This window comes from Corylus avellana, chromosome ca4 (genome assembly GCF_901000735.1).
Source record: "Corylus avellana chromosome ca4, CavTom2PMs-1.0".
Classification (NCBI taxonomy): Eukaryota; Viridiplantae; Streptophyta; class Magnoliopsida; order Fagales; family Betulaceae; genus Corylus; species Corylus avellana.
This window is the reverse complement of record NC_081544.1, coordinates 29116208-29132487: the sequence shown is the minus strand read 5'-3', so window position 1 is coordinate 29132487 and position 16280 is coordinate 29116208. Positions and strand designations below refer to the sequence as shown.

At 35.9% G+C, this 16280-nt stretch overlaps 2 protein-coding genes, 1 long non-coding RNA gene and 1 pseudogene across 7 annotated transcripts; 2 read left to right on the top strand and 2 right to left on the bottom strand.

The window, feature by feature from the left end:
- Positions 1–165: 165 nt before the first annotated feature.
- On the bottom strand, positions 166–1568 carry LOC132179817 (phloretin 4'-O-glucosyltransferase-like; annotated as a pseudogene).
- Positions 1569–5361: 3793 nt separating this feature from the next.
- On the bottom strand, positions 5362–6765 carry LOC132178374 (phloretin 4'-O-glucosyltransferase-like). The gene has a single exon (XM_059590817.1). The coding sequence runs from the start codon at positions 6763–6765 to the stop codon at positions 5362–5364; it is 1404 nt and encodes a 467-aa protein (XP_059446800.1).
- Positions 6766–7740: 975 nt separating this feature from the next.
- On the top strand, positions 7741–12247 carry LOC132179163 (uncharacterized). 5 transcript variants are annotated; one of them, XR_009439890.1, is made up of 8 exons: positions 7741–7799; positions 8049–8168; positions 8322–8379; positions 9529–9615; positions 9732–9806; positions 10571–10708; positions 11206–11286; positions 11948–12247. It is a non-coding gene; the product is annotated as an uncharacterized LOC132179163 (long non-coding RNA). The 5 variants fall into 5 exon arrangements; XR_009439889.1 differs by lacking the exon at positions 7741–7799 and having other exon boundaries at positions 7812–8168; positions 9770–9806; XR_009439892.1 differs by lacking the exon at positions 7741–7799 and having other exon boundaries at positions 7812–8168; positions 10571–10689.
- Positions 12248–13497: 1250 nt separating this feature from the next.
- On the top strand, positions 13498–15317 carry LOC132178825 (UDP-glycosyltransferase 75C1-like). Its single transcript, XM_059591380.1, has one exon. It carries the CDS (start codon positions 13702–13704, stop codon positions 15052–15054), a length of 1353 nt encoding a protein of 450 aa, XP_059447363.1. The 5' UTR covers positions 13498–13701; the 3' UTR covers positions 15055–15317.
- Positions 15318–16280: the final 963 nt, after the last annotated feature.

Below are 16280 nucleotides of genomic sequence, written 5' to 3'. Positions count from 1 at the left end.
TATGGAAATTGAAAAGTGACATCGATCGTCATATATATGTTACCTCACCATATATGCTACAAAATATAATATTACTTGTGTATGTAAACAGACCAAAGGAAATATAAATAAATAAATAAATAAAATAAAATAAAGAAGGAACAAAACCCTTCAAGGATTCAAGCCTTAATTAGCAAATGTTTTCAGTCCTCCAATCTCATCCACAAAAGATTTAAGATTCTTATACGAAGAGCCACCTTCCTTGGAAGCTTCCCTAGCCAAATCCTTCCATTTCGTAGCATTCCTTCTCATTTCTTCCCCTTTCTGATCTCTAATTCTAATAACCAATTCCAAGCACCTCTTGATCTCATCACCTTCCACAATCCCATCCTCATTTGCAGTCACCCTCACTCCTGTCTTCCACGCGTGTTCGATCAACTTCGCATTTGTCCCTTGATCCGACCACATGGGGAACGCCACGACAGGCACCCCAGAAACCAAACTCTCCGAAGTTGAATCCCACCCACAATGTGTCACAAAACATCCCAACGAGGGGTGCAACAAAACCTCCACCTAAGAACACCATGGCACTATCATTCCATTTTCTTCCAATTCCTGGCCTCCGTACATCTCAATTTATCTTCTTCCTTCTCTTCTTCATTTTCCTTAGCTCTTATGACCCATAAGAAGGGGCAGTAAATCCAACAATCCGCGTGCAATCTCCTCGTTTCATTGCTTTGTTAACACCACCAAGCTCCCGAACGACACGTAAATAATGGATGATTCAGGCCTGGAATCGAGCCATTCGATGTAGTCCTTGGAGCTTTGGAAAAGATCCCCCCACAAAAGAAGTATCGGATGGATCTCTTCCATCCAAAAAAGTAGATGGAATCAACGGTCGAACCACAATCAAATTATATTCTTTGATCACTCTTAAGGCCTCGGCCTCTAGTGCATCAAAAGTATTCACTAGTATTCTGGGATTGTCTTGCCTTTCAAGTGCTTCAAATTGCTTTTGCAATGTTGGGGCTTGCAAAAGCATACATATTTGAAGCAAGCAAAAAGGAGGGAAGGTCACGGCAAGTGAGCAATGGCAGCCCCGGTAATTGTATCGAACATGAGGGGTCATTGCTGTTGTTTGTGATGACATCACCGTAACCATTGAAGTAGTAGTAGTATATGTTGAAAACTGTGGCGGGTTGAATCCAAAGAAGCGCCAATGGAAGGTGAAGTTCTCGAGCTATGTCGGCTGCCCAGGGGATGAGCTTTGTGCAAACTAAGCACGTGAAACTACGGCCCTTGTTTGCGGTGGAAAGAATAAGATCGGTGAGAGCTTGGGAGCTGCGGCGCTTGAGCTCGGACATGCAGTAGTACTGGTCCATGTCAAAATCGGGTTGAAACCCGTCGGAGAAGGTGGCGAAAGACAATCCATCAAGAGGAGGGGTCTTGTTCATGCGACGGTGGACGAAGACGGTGGTGGCGAAGGTGACACGTGCTCACAAATGAAGGAGACACTTGGCGAATTGGAGGGAAGGATTGATATGGCCTTGTGCGGGAAATGTTACGAGGAGGACGTGAGGATGCACCATGATGGATGGCTAAGCTTGGCGATCTGGTGTGGTAGGAATCCAATGTGGTGGACTTAAATTGAAGATTGGATCGTATGACGTTTGTGGTGACGATTTGGAGGAGGAGCTTTTGAATCTTTTATTTGTAATTTCTCGTTCGTATGACGAATTAATGGGTCAAACTTGCATGGATGGTCTTATTAGCATACTTATGATTATTAGTGATGACCATCAAGGACGGATTTAGGGGATAGGGAGTGGTCCTACCGCCCTAGTTCCCCCAAATTACAAGAAAAAAAAAAATTTAAGGTTTTTTTTTTTGTCAATCGGTCCCTCCCAAAAAAATTTTGATTCTTAGTCCCTTCCTAAATTTAAAGCTGGCTCAATCCCTGAATTGACCATAATGTCATAGTTAATGTTATATTTATTTATTTTTAATAGCTATTTAAAAAAAAAAAAAAAAAACTCATATCCACATCAACATATGTCATTGCTGATAAATATATATCAACGATGATAATGATGTATATATTTTGTAGGAATCATGTGCAATTAATATGATCATTTCGTATCTTATCACTAGTCACTTCTTGTCGTGTTAAAACCAAAAAATTATAGCTTTATTATTAATAATAATGTAAAAATAGTTGGTGAATGTGATTTATTATAATAATCTATTGGTGTGTATATATATATATATATTGTAGGAATCATGTTCAATTAATATGATCATTTCGTATCTTATCACGGGTCACTTCTTGTCGTGTTAAAACCAAAAAATTATAGCTTTATTATCCATAATAATGTAAAAGTAGTTGTGAGTGTGATTTATTATAATAATCTATATATATATATATATATATTGTAGGAATCATCTTCAATTAATATGATCATTTCGTATCTTATCACCGGTCACTTCTTGCCGTGTTAAAACCAAAAAATTATAGCTTTATTATTCATAATAATGTAAAAATAGTTGGTGAATGTGATTTATTATAATAATCTATATATATATTGCAGGAATCATGTTCAATTAATATGATCATTTCGTATCCTATCACCGGTCACTTCTTGCCGTGTTAAAACCAAAAAATTATAGCTTTATTATCCATAATAATGTAAAAATAGTTGGTGAATGTGATTTATTATAATAATCTATTGGTGTAGATTAACATCTCATCTTGAAATTATCATTGTTAATGTGATTGATGAAGTGTTTAATTTGTATACATATATTTATAATAATGCTTATATAATATAGGATAAAAATTTCTTTAAAATCAGTACGAAAGAAATATCCTCCAACTCATATAAAATAGTGTTAAGTTTCTATAAATATTTAAAATGCATATTAAATTCTTAATCTCATTAAATTTAATGTATCTTTTAAATGTTTATAGACACTTGACACTATTTATGGGTTAAAGGATATTTCCTCCGGACCAATTAGAAGGAAATTTCTACCCTGTAATATATTGGTCTAGCTCATGAAATCATAATCTATTGAAACATGCAAGAAAATGCTGCTCCCTATAACCCGGTAGTAATCAACAAATGTCAAACGGACAAAAGTAGTGGCCGGACCAATATGTTTAGAATTTGAGGAATGATAGAGACCCAACTTTTTTACCCAACAAAAGTCCAACTTTTACCTTATTTATTTTTAAAAAATAAAATAAAATAAAAAATGAAAAAAATGTTTGAAGCAACCCTATCTATTTTTTGTCTTTCTTTTATTTGGTATTTTTTTAAAAATGAAAATTGGTATTTTTTTCATAATAATGTCATTTTTTTAAGAAAATGTCATTATTATGAAGAAAAATACTATTTTTCATTTTTAAAAAAATATTAAATAAAAGAAAGGCAAAAAAATAGATAGGGTTGCTTCAGACATTTTTTCCATTTTTCATTTTGTTTTTTTTAGAAAAAAAATAAAGGGTAAAAGTTAGACTTTTGTTGGGTAAAAAAGTTGGGCCTTTAGCATTTCTCTTAGAATTTTACGTTTTGCTTTGCTTGCAAGCTACTGGAAAGATTAAAGCTAATTATTATATTGTCATTTGTTGAAATAATATTGTGACTTTCATTAATCATTCATGGGATGGAGGAATTTTTTCCATCTCATTAATTAATATCACAGATACAGTTAGGGGGGTTTTCCCCATCCAATCCCTATCTACAACTAGTTTTGATGCCCCCTTAGCTAAACCAAGAGCAGTAGCATTTGCATTTCGGTCGGTTGACATGAAGAAGATAACTCCTGGGCCCTTCTGAATTCTTCCGTAGCCTCACTATGCTATCAGGGTGAGCAAACACTAGTACTGCATCGTGGACAAAAGCATTCCTCCGGAACCATGTCTTCCTGGCTGTACGTATGAACGTAGTGAGAGTCTCCTAGCCGTACGTGATTTATTAGGACGTCCTCAGCCACATGAAGAAAGTCCGGTCCAATTAAGGTGACAAAATTTCTGAATGGATCTCTCACTCGATCCCCACACATCTCTCACAGAGGAGCAATCCCACAGTAGTATGTGATAATTAAATAGTTTCAGCTTCAAGAGTACACATGGGACATGAAGGGTCTGTTACTAGCTACTTTACGCTTGAGCAGCTTATCTTTTGTTGTGAGAAGGTTGTGGCACGCCCTCCACATCAAATTTTATTAATAGGGCCAAATCTAAGGATTATGTTTAAGGATTATATATATATATATATATAGTTGTAGGCTTGTCGATCTTACAAAGTTAAGGTCTTATATCGGTTTGTAAGTATTCCTAGTGTCTATAATCTCCGAATATCTTTTAATAGTGATTTTCGGAGTTTGACTGCCTCATAGAGATTTTACTTTTAGATCGATTTCTAAAAAGTTTCCTCTTCACCACAAAAATATTCGTGTCTACCTGCTTTATTGCGATAAATTGTGATAAACACATATTTAGAGTTGGCATAGCGTTTTACAATACTAATAAAAAAAGTAGCTGATTATAAGATAATTATTGACTTTCTGACCAAACAAGTAGACAGATATGACCTCAATTGGACAAGGTAAAATTTGTTCTCTTAAAGAAATATAACGATTTGAAAGTAAAAATTAACCTTTTGGATTTATATGAGCTTATAATAAGAAAAATTTAATAGTTAATTTTTACTGTCACATCATTATAATTGTATAACAGTTGTATAAGAGTCTATTAAATAACATATCTCATGTTCATTTAGTGTCATATTTCAGATATGTTATATCCCACAAAATACTCATAATCGATAAGTTTATCTCATATCATTTGTCATAATCAAAGTTTTTTCTCACGATGTAGGGATACATTAGTCATATGTGCGTAGAAATTTATGCAATCAATTATAGAAAATATTTCTATCATTTTTCAAGTCAAAAAGAAAAAAAGAAATGGGTAGCTTTACTTTAAACCTTTGAACTATCACGCAATTTGACAAGCCTCCCAAAACTTCAAAATCACTCAATTTGAGCCCCTGGAATTTTAATTTTAGTTAATATGAGCCCATCCGTCAGATTTTTAAAAATTAAAATTTTACTCTTAAATTTTTTAATTTTGCCCTCCAAACTCTGTTTACCCCTAAATTTTTTAATTTTACCTCCAAAACTCCAAATGCTAGTTCCACCCCTAGTTCTAGTTAATAACATTTTGAATAGTTTGTAATATAGAAATTGAAGAGTGACATCGTCATATGATACGTAACCATGCTACAGAATATAATAATACTTGTGTATGTAAACAGAACAAAGAAAAAAACAAAACAAAAAATAAAGAAGGAACAAAACCCTTCAAGGCTTCAAGCCTTAAGCAAATGTTTTCAGTCCTTCTCCAATCTCATCCACAAAAGATTTAAGATTCTCATAGGAAGAGCCACCTTCCTTGGAAGCCTTCCTAGCCAAATCCTTCCATTTCTTAGCATTCCTTCTCATTTCTTCCCCTTTCCGATCTCCAACTCCAATAACCAATTCCAAGCACCTCTTGATCTCATCAGCTTCAACAATTCCATCCTCATTTGCAGTCACCCTCACTCCCGTCTTCCACACGTCTTCGATCAGCTTTGCATTTGTCCCTTGATCCGACCACTGGGGAAACGCCACGACAGGCACCTCAGAAACCAAACTCTCCAAAGTTGAATTCCACCCACAATGCGTCACAAAGCATCCCAACGAGGGGTGCGACAAAACCTCCACCTGAGAACACCACGACACGATCATTCCCTTTTCTTCCAATTCCTCCTTATAGCTCAATTTATCTTCTTCCTTCTCTTCTTCATTTTCCTTAGCTCTTATGACCCACAAGAAGGGGCGGCCGGATTCCAATAATGCGCTTGCAATCTCCTCCTTTTGTTGCTTTGTTAACACCGTCAAGCTCCCAAACGACACGTAAATAACGGATGATTTGGGCTTGGAGTTGAGCCATTCGATGTAGTCCTTGGAGGTTTGGAAAAGATCCCCCCCAAAAGAAGTGTCGGATGGATCTCTTCCATCCAAAAAAGCAGATGGAATCAACGGTCCAACTGCAATCAAATTATATCCTTTGATCGCTCTTAAGGTCTCGGCCTCTAATGCATCGAAAGTATTCACTAGTATTCTGGGATTGTCTTGCCTTTCAAGTGCTTCAAATTGCTCTTGCAATGCTGGGACTGTCAAAGCATACATATTTGGAGCAAGCAAAAAGGACGGAAGGTCACGGCTAGCGAGCAATGGCAGCCCCGGTAATTTTATTGAGCATGAGGGGTCATTGTTGTTGTTCCTGATGACATCACCGTAACCATTGAAGTAGTAGTAGTATATGTTGAAAACCGTGGCAGGTTGAATCCAAAGAAGCGTTGATGGAAGGTGAAATTCACGAGCAACGTCGGCGGCCCAGGGGATGAATGTTGTGCAAACTAAGCACGTGAAACATCGGCCGTCGTTTGCGGTGGAAAGAATAAGATCGGTAAGAGCTTCGGAGCCGCAGCGCTTGAGCTCGGACGTGTAGTGGTCCATGTCAAAATCGGGTGGAACCCCGTCGTCGTAGCCGTCAGAGAAGGTGGCGAAGGACAATCCGTCAGGAGTAGGGGTCTTGGTGATGCAACGGTGGGCAAAGACGGTGGTGACGAAGGTGACACGTGCTCCCAAGAGAAGGAGACGCTTGGCGAATTGGAGGGAAGGATTGATATGGCCTTGCGCGGGAAATGTTACGAGGATGACTTGAGGATGCACCATGATGGATGGCTAAGCTTGGCGATCTGATGTTGTAGGAGTCCAATGTGTGTGGACTTAAATAGAAGATTGGATCAGTTCGATGGTATATACGATGAGTAGTGATATTTGGCCCACCGGCATGCTTGAATAGTAAGTACGATAGTGTTAAAATATTATTAATATTTGAACAGTAAAAAAATAATATTTTATTACCGACGTACTTACTGTTCAAGCACGCCGGTGGGCCAAATATCACTACTCATAACGTTTGTGGTGACGATTTGGAGGAGCCACCTTCGAATCTTTGATTTGTAGTTTCTCGTGAAAAGATTAGAATTTTATGTTTTACTTTGCTTGCAAGCTAGTGAAAAGATTAAATCTAATTATTATATTGTTAGGACAAAATGTCAAATGTAAGTGAGTGCGTACGTAGGTTAATGTACCCTTTTTTTTGTTTTTTAATCGGTGAATGTTCTATTGTTGGCAATCACAAGTAAATGGTTAATAAACCGGGAAAAATATAAATAAATTAAAAATAAAAAACCCAACCTAACAGGCGTTTGTGAATTACAATATTGTTTAAAAAAATACTAAAATAGCACACTAAACTATCAAAATGTATCAAAAATACAACTTATTTTTTTTATCTTTATACATAAAAAGAGCCAATGCGCAACACAAAACAATGAATTTTGTTCGATATTGAAATTCCCTTTAGCCCTTCAATTGTTCGTCGAGACTCTCGATGACTTAACGAGGAATCACGTACTTAAAAAAAAAAAAAAAAGAAAGAAGGAATCACGTGTAATTTTGTCATGCCGCATTGGACAATATTTTGTTTGGGTGATGAAATGAATCTACCAACTCTATCACAGGGGTGGCAGTTGATAGGGGTGCAAAAGCGGACGGTTAAAAATCGTTCGCTAACCGCTATAACCGTCAACCGCCTAATCGTCTAACCGCATTACTAACCGTCTAATCGCTATAACCGCCTAGCGGTTATTGGTTCTACCAACTCTATCAGTCTATTAGCTGGATTTCCAGCAAAAAATTCGGTTTGTCCTCATTTCTCTTATCTCTTTCGATCTCTTTTTCCCAAATTTCCCTTAATCTACGAAACTCAATACCTCACTCTTTTTTTCTTCACACTTCTTCGACAGAAAAAGAACAAAAAAATGGATTTGCTATCTTGAAAATTTTCTCTCAAATTTTCTCTCAAAATTCCTCTCAATTTTCTCATTCTCTAACACCCAAACCGAATGACGATTTCTTCTACCAATACCGTTTCTTATTAACCGTTTCAGTCTCAAATAAGCTATTATAACTGCGAGCGGAGAGAAACAGAGAGAGAAGACGAGTCCGAGAGATCGAGTTTTCGGGTTTGGGCTGTTGATGGCTATGGGTGCCCTTCCGTAGGAGACAAAGTAAGAATTTTTCTCTTTTAATTGGTCTGATTTGGGATTTTAATTTAGGGGGGATTTCCATTGAAGTTTAAATTTTTGCTTCGAATCGGTTCTTATAGCTGAGATTTTCCATACTTTTTTTTTTTTTGAGTAAATTTATGTGATTGCAAGCAGTTTTGGAAAGCAGGGGATTATGAGATCACCGACAGAGGCGATGCTGCTTCGACTTCTGGTAATTGTTAGAGCATGCGTTGTTTTTCTTTAATAATTATTCCTTCTTGTCTTTTCTTTCTTCCTTTGTTTTCTTTTCGTTTTTACTGTTTGCATGTCTGTGGTAGGATAAACGTTTAGTGCTTCTTCCTTTTCATGTTGTTACCGCACGTGGAACTACCAACCAAAAAAAAGAAAAAAGAAAAAGAAGATACTTGGAACTGTTTGATTGTTTTTCTTTTACCATTCTTTGTAGTGGATTGTCTTACCGCTCAATGAATATGAGCGGGTATTGGAATTAATAAGGAGCCAGTAAATGACAATATATGCACAAATCAAATCTCTTGCATTGTGATTATTTTTCAATTTAAATTTGTGTTTCTTTATCAAAAAATTAGGTCTTGGCATTCTGCATTATAAATGTTCATAAATTCTACAAGTCATATGGAGTTACAAATTATTGTTTTTCTAATTATTATGGTTTTTAGTTTCTTGTAATTTATGTTTAGTTCACATGTTTCAGTTAGTTTATACAACCCGTTTGTTCTTTGTTTGAATTTTTAATGGGAATTTGACAAAGTTGAGAATTTTATCATCGTATATGGTTGAATTGTGTGGAAGTGAACTGTTGTGGAATTAGTGTATGTGATTTACTACTTTTAATAATGCGAACATGAATGAATACTAAAAGTTTTTTTTTTATTTATTTTTATTATCATTTAGTCTAATATGTTATAGATCTAGAGGTTCTGATGATAATTGGGTTTTTATAGAAAGTCATTTCAAAATATATTTAGCTTTTTATATATAGAAAGTAATAATTAATCAATAGCCATATGACTAAAAGAACGTCTATATGCATATCTTTCCTAAAGCATTGGTCAATCTCTGCTATTTTATAGGTTGGTTTTGAATTACTTTTCTATGGTCGAATATATTACCGAGATTGCTAAGCACAAAAATGATAATAGTCTTGAAGTTGTCTGGCAGGTTCCAAAAGCCTTCATTCATCTGTTCTGGATTTTACTCGGCAGTTTTAGAATTCCCCTAAAGTGAATTATCATGCTGGAGATAATTCCTCAAACTATGGATTTGGTTATTTTAGTCTTGTTACTTTATTGCATTTGCATTATTGCTGAATTTTTGTTAGTTTTCTTCTTAAATTGTGCAGATCGTTGCTGGTGCAATCCTTGAGAATTATGAGCCTCCACCGGGTGGGTTCTACTTTGAAGTCCATGATAATTCCCCAATGGTTCAAGTAATAATAATTAAAACTTTTAAATTTGCTATTAGCATTTTGAGTATCTGCTTGCCTGCAAACTTAAAATTTCATTTTGTTTTACAATGAAGGATGACATTAATTTTTTATTACAGTATTCAAGCCTGAGTTAATGACTTTGTTGCTGCTGCAGTATCGCATGGAAATGGTGAAAGCTATTCACAATACATGTAAGGAATTTTTTAATGTGCTTAATTTCCCACTGTGCAATCTTTTTTAAACCTTTATGTTTTGGCGGAATTGATTATAAAACATTGTTAGTAATTTTATAAACGTTAAACATAGAAATAAACGTTATTCGTCAGAAAACATAAAAAATAAACATGATATTTGACAAAGTTTCTAGCAAGTTAGATGATTTGGACATGCAGAGGACTGCTGAAAGTTGATATTGGATTATAAATTTTTAGGAACTCATGGCTTACCGTGGTTGTGGATTTTGTCAAGTAGTTGTTGTAAAGCTATGTAGATGCTTTACTGATGTTTGTTGAGTTTCTTTTCTTTTCACCACGTACTATATTTGTCCATTTATCACTATATGGTAAAGGATTTATATACCATGATTTCCTCATGACCCTTTAAATGCCTATCACTCCTTGGCATGTTGATTTAGCAGATTGAGGTGTTCTATCTTGCCATGAAACTCTACATCTGGTCAAGGAAAAATGGTGATAAGTTTGATTAAATAGTGCAGGGATGATTTGTATTTCATGGAACTGGAAATTATGGGGACTTTTTTTGCTGAAGTCATGTGCCATTTAATTTTTTTTTATGGTTGTTCATCATTGGAACATTCTATATAGATCATGGTTCTGCTTCTTGCTTACCATAGTCTGGTATTAAGTTGCAATTGCTTACATGTCCGGTTGATTTTTTCTTTAGTGCCTTTGATCATTGTTCTCTTTTCTTGTTTAATGATGCATGTTGGTTGTAGTTTGCTAGGGTAAGGAATGCATTGGCCTTTGCTACGCACAAATTTTTCCAAGAGCATGGATTTGTTTGGGTCTCAAGTCCTATTGTTACAGCTTCATATTGTGAAGGCGCAGGTGAACAGTTATGTGTGACTACTTTGGTATGCGTTGTGGATCAAAATAGTTTCTTCTAAATAATGTTAAATGTTTATTACATTTTGTGTTTCGTAAGGTAATATAAATTGTGCTTTCTAATCTGAACTTGATGTCTTCTACATAGTTGAATAAATAAAACGTTATCTATACTTTAGCTATTCTTGGTATCCCCTCCCTCTTTTGTTTCTCATGATAGGTATTGACATAATCCATGTTTGTCAAGTGGTCAGTTGCTTATTTTAAACTTGATATTGTGTTACTTGCTGCCTTGTTTACTGGTTTTCTGTTGTCTTTTTCTGTACACATTGTTCTAACATTTTAATATATAATTAGAGATATGAATAAAATGCCGTAGTGCAAGGTATGATTTGAGTCTATTGTATGGAAGGGCATTAGCTATTAACACTGCAGTTCATCCTTGTAAAATGCTGCCATTGCATTTAGTTGTACTGTAGACCTCTTTATGCTTCTATAAAACCTAAAATTATTTCTTAATTAACAGATACAAAGCTCTGGCTAAGCTGTTGATTCTCCTTTGGATGCCATTCCGAAGACTAAGGATGGGTTAATTGACTGGTCATAGGTGAGTCATTCCCTTGCACACTATTTTTTAAGTTACTTGTACAGAGCAAATCAGATCATGTTGGCATGTGATTTCCAATTCATAGTAGTATTATGTATCGTAACCATCTGAAAACATCATGCTTGAATATTCATTGAGAACTAATTATGTTATATCATGTATTATGGTTAAAGGACCTTGTGGTGTTGAATAGTGCCTGGTGTTGTTTTTAAGATTGGGATAAGTTTGATGAGCATTCAATCATATAAACCTTCAATATATGTTCATTATCAGTTTCATCTTATAGATGGTAAATTATAATGCCTCATTGATGATATCTACTCAGAAACTGAAGCTTCAATGTTCTATTCAGTGCAATTTGTTTTGGTAATTTTGGGTTTGATGTTTGATGTGTTTGGTGTTGTGTACTACTCTTTAACAGCTAGAAATGAAATTCATTGTAAATATATTTGTTAAGACAAATGCAATTTTTTTTTCCAAACCCTCTAGAAGCAATATACTTTACACTTCTGTAGGATCTCCTTCAATATAACCATGAATGTAAGTTAAATATAAGCTAAACCAAAAAACATTAAACCATCTTATTGTTGTTTCCCTTCTTTTTTTCTCCTTATTTTCATGATTCATCAAATCTATATTACTATTATTCTCCTGTAAATAGGAGGGCATTACTAATATACAAAGCCTTGGAAGGCTTTCTTCATAGCAAGAATTTATTATTCGGCTAAGAGCTACATTGATTGATGGATGTGGAGGACAACGTCAAAGATTCAACATTATTACTGTTCAAAATCCACCAAACGAAGATGAATCAATTTTTACTACCCAATACTTCGTAGCTTCATCTACTCCTTTAACCAACTAAATTGTAAAGTGATGTACTTTGAAACGAGTTTTAGTATTAGGTAGTCATGCAAGATGAAGACAAACAAATGTAAATTAACTCATTTTCGTTTTTTTTTTTTTTGGTACATCATTTTTTTTTTATAATATAATATGTGCATATAAATTATAATATTAACAATTATAATGATACATAACAGTAAACATGGGTTATTTAAATTAACTCTTTCGTTATATATATATACTCAATTTTATAGTTTTATTTATAAAAGATTCAATGTATACTTGTTCAATAATTTGTAGATTAAATTAAATTTCTAATATAATATATGTATGATGTTAGAATTATAGTGTTAACAATTACAGTGATTCATAACAATTAGAAGGGTGTAAATATAATTTTCTAAAAATAAATAAGAAGTTTCTTGTCCTTTACTTTGTATCACTTTAGGCACAGCCTACTTAAGAAATGCCTGGTCTTATATAAAAATTATATCACTTCTAATTTATTGCAAAGCGGCTGCCATGTTTGACTAGGCAAGAGTTTAAACTAATTACAGACTCTTGTCTTCTTTGTATCTTCATTTTAAAATTACCATTATGGGACTTGGTTAGCTAAAAACATCTCTCTTTTGAAAAGTAATAAATCTATTTCTCCACTAAGCTCAAATAAACAAGTAGGTACTATCAACATATGTCCCCAAGAGGTAGCTTAATCGATTAGGATCACGCCTAATAAAGCAAAAGTCACTAGTTCGAATTATCTCCATTTTCTTGTGTGGACATATCAAAAAAAAAAAAAAGGAACGATCAACATATATTATACTAAACCATAAGAAAAGAGAGATTAAATTAACAACCTACCCTTGCATACGTGTCAGAAAGTTTTTCTCAAATTGAGATATGATCATTAAAATCATTTTACGCCGAAACAAACAGTGTCTAATACAATTTTAATTTCGTATTTAAGTTGGATTAATAATAAGACCACAAGGGAAGAACGAAGGAGTTGGCATTTGAGCTTAGTTGGACTCAGTGCAAGCCTGTTTGGAACTGTGTTTGAGAAATAGAGTTTTTAAGTAAAAAAAAAATCTTTTTGGCAAAAGCTGTGATTGTCTGTTCTCTTAAAGAAGTATAATGATTTGAAAGTAAAAAATTAGTCTTTGGATCAATATGAACTTATAATAAGAAAAATTTAATAGTTAATTGTTACTGTCACATTATTATAATTGTATAACAATTATATAAGAGTTTACTAAATACCATATAGCGCGTTCATATAGTGTCGTGATTCAGATATGTTATATCTCACAAAATACTCATAATTGATAAGTTTATCTCATATCATTTGTCATAATCTAAGTTACTTGTCACGGTGTAACATTTGACTAATGTGTGCCTAACATTTCAAAAAATCTTAGAAATTCATGCAATCAATTATAGAAAAGATTCCTATCATTTTTAAAGTCAAAAAGAAAATAGAAATTAGTGCCTCGTTTATCCACTAATAAAGCCACTGCCAATTGTATGATCAGCAACTGAACACTAACCAAAGAAGAGACAGAAACCGCCATGAACAGCCGCCACTTCCTTCTCATATCCCGTGCTGCCCAAGGCCATATCAACCCAACCCTCGAACTAGCCAAGCGCCTCATACGCGCTGGTGCACGTGTCACCTTCGCCACCACCGTCCGCGGCCTCGGACAAATAAAAGCCTTCCCTTCCCTCGACGGCTTATCCTATGCGTCTTTCTCCGACGGCTTCGATGACGGAATCAAGCCCACCGACGACCCCAACCACATCATGTCCGAGTTCAAGCGGGTCGGGTCACAAACACTCACCAACCTGATTCTACGCCTCTCAGACGAGCAGCATCGGGTCAACTTCTTAATCTACACCCTCCTCCTCCCATGGGCCGCCGACGTGGCGCGTGACATCGGCATACCTTCCGCTTTTCTGTGCATCCAATCCACCGCAGCGTTTGCCATCTACCATCATTACTTCAATGGCCGAAACGGTATGCATCAGATCTATAATTCTAACCCTCCAAATTCTGTACAATTACAGGGTTTGCCACCCTTTGCATCCACCGACCTTCCTTCGTTTCTCTTACCAACCAGTCCGCACGCTTCAGTCACCCCCACCTTTCAAGAACACATCCGGACCCTGGAAAAAGATGCGAACCCATGCGTGCTTCTGAACACCTTTGATGCTCTGGAAGAAGAAGCAATCAAAACCGTCGATAATATGAATCTGACAACAATCGGACCGTTGATTCCCGATTCGTCGTTTGGATGTGACTTGTTTGAGCGCTCTAAGGACTATCTTCAATGGCTGAGCTCAAAGCCAACTCACTCTGTCATTTACGTGTCTTTTGGGAGCATGGTTGTGATGCAAAGGAAGCAAATGGATGAGATTTTGCACGGGCTAGTTGAGAGCGGCCGTCCATTCTTGTGGGTTATCCGATCTACGGAGAATGGAAGAGAAGAAGCAGAGGATCTGATAAAGAACAAGTCGGAGGAGGAAGAAGAACAGGGGTTAATAGTGCCATGGTGCTCGCAGGTGGAGGTGCTCTGTCACAATTCAGTGGGGTGTTGCGTGACGCATTGCGGGTGGAACTCGACATTGGAGTGCATGGCGGCCGGAGTGCCGGTGGTGGCATGTCCGCATTTTTCGGACCAGACAACAAATGCGAAGCTGGTGGAGGAGGTGTGGGGGACTGGAATTAAAGCGAGAGTGAATGAAGAGGGGATCGTGGAGAGGGAAGAGATGAAGAAGTGCGTGGAGATGATAATGGGAGGTGGAGGGAAAGGGGAAGAGATAAGGAGGAATGTCGAGAGATGGAAAAGTTTGGCTGTGCAGGCTGGGAAGGACGGTGGTTCTTCACAGGAGCATCTCAAGCTTTTCTTGGAAAAGTTAAGCTAGAATAATGGACGCCATTCTGATGCGTAAATTAGGCTGTGAGATCTCAAGCACTTTATTGTATGTTTTTTTTTTTTTAAGAATATAATGGATGAGTAGGTACAAAATTGGATGTCCCGAGACGTACTTCAATCGTCTGAAAACCACGTCTCAGGAAGCGATGGTCACTAGTTCGAATCTCCCTCCCTCTCTTGTGTGGACATGTCAAAAGGTACAAAATCAGATCAAATGACCAATTCTTTAAAAGGAGCGGCAAAATTGTTCAAAAAAAAAAAAAGTAAAATGACAATTTTACTTTTATTGTTAAAGGAACGGGTTTCTCTCCATTTAAATTATCTAATTCATTTGAACCGAAGGGAATCTGGATAGCCCAATATTGATGTTCCTCGACTAATATATATATATATATAATTTTATTTTTCAGATATCTTGGTAGCTGGATAGGTTTAAAGGGTTTTTTCTTTTTTTCTTTTTTTGTTAGCACTCTCGATTAAAGGCCATTATCAGCTTTGTTACATCCTTTTCTTTTGAGGTCTCCTTTCAAAGCAGTGAGATGCTAGAAGTCGGTCTAAATTGGGTTTCTCAATTACTTTGCTTGTATTTGATTATGCAATTATTTTTTTGGGTTTTTGTTGTTGATTTGCTTGTATTTCACTCATAGGGAACCAATAATCTAATGCTTCTTTCTAATACGTGCGCAAATTAGACAATCAAAACAAGTTGCCCATAAGTAAATCAAGGCTCATTTGATTGTTTTATAGGCCGGGCTTGGTTTAATTGAGCCGGCCTAATGATTAAATCAAGCCTCAATATGCAATTTCTAGCCTGGCCCACTTAAATTTTGAGACCTAAGCCTAAGACCAGATTAAAACATCAAGCCCAGGCCTGTCGCATGCTGGCCCTAGATGGCTAGATGCTAATATCTCTCAGGGTGGAAAAGCTTTCAATAGTTGTCCTTCCAAATTTAGTAGAAACTTAGAGAGAGGCTTTTGACATTTTTTTCCAATTATAGTTTTCCTCAAAAACCCTTTAATAACAATCAAAAGGCAAATAGACATTAGTAAGGGAGCTCCAACTTGATCAATGGGCAAACCAAAGAGAGGCTTCGTCTAAAGATCGATGAATAGATGGATAGAGACTAACATGATATCAGAGCAGATGTTTTGAGTTTGAACCCTAATTCTTCAATTTTTCCTCCATTTACTATAAAATATTTCACATGTCGTTTA

Bases quoted from the DNA above. Each gene is read 5' to 3' on its own strand.
- LOC132178825 (XM_059591380.1), top strand. From the start codon at position 13,702: ATGAACAGCCGCCACTTCCTTCTCATATCCCGTGCTGCCCAAGGCCAT.
- LOC132178374 (XM_059590817.1), bottom strand. From the start codon at position 6,765: ATGGTGCATCCTCAAGTCATCCTCGTAACATTTCCCGCGCAAGGCCAT.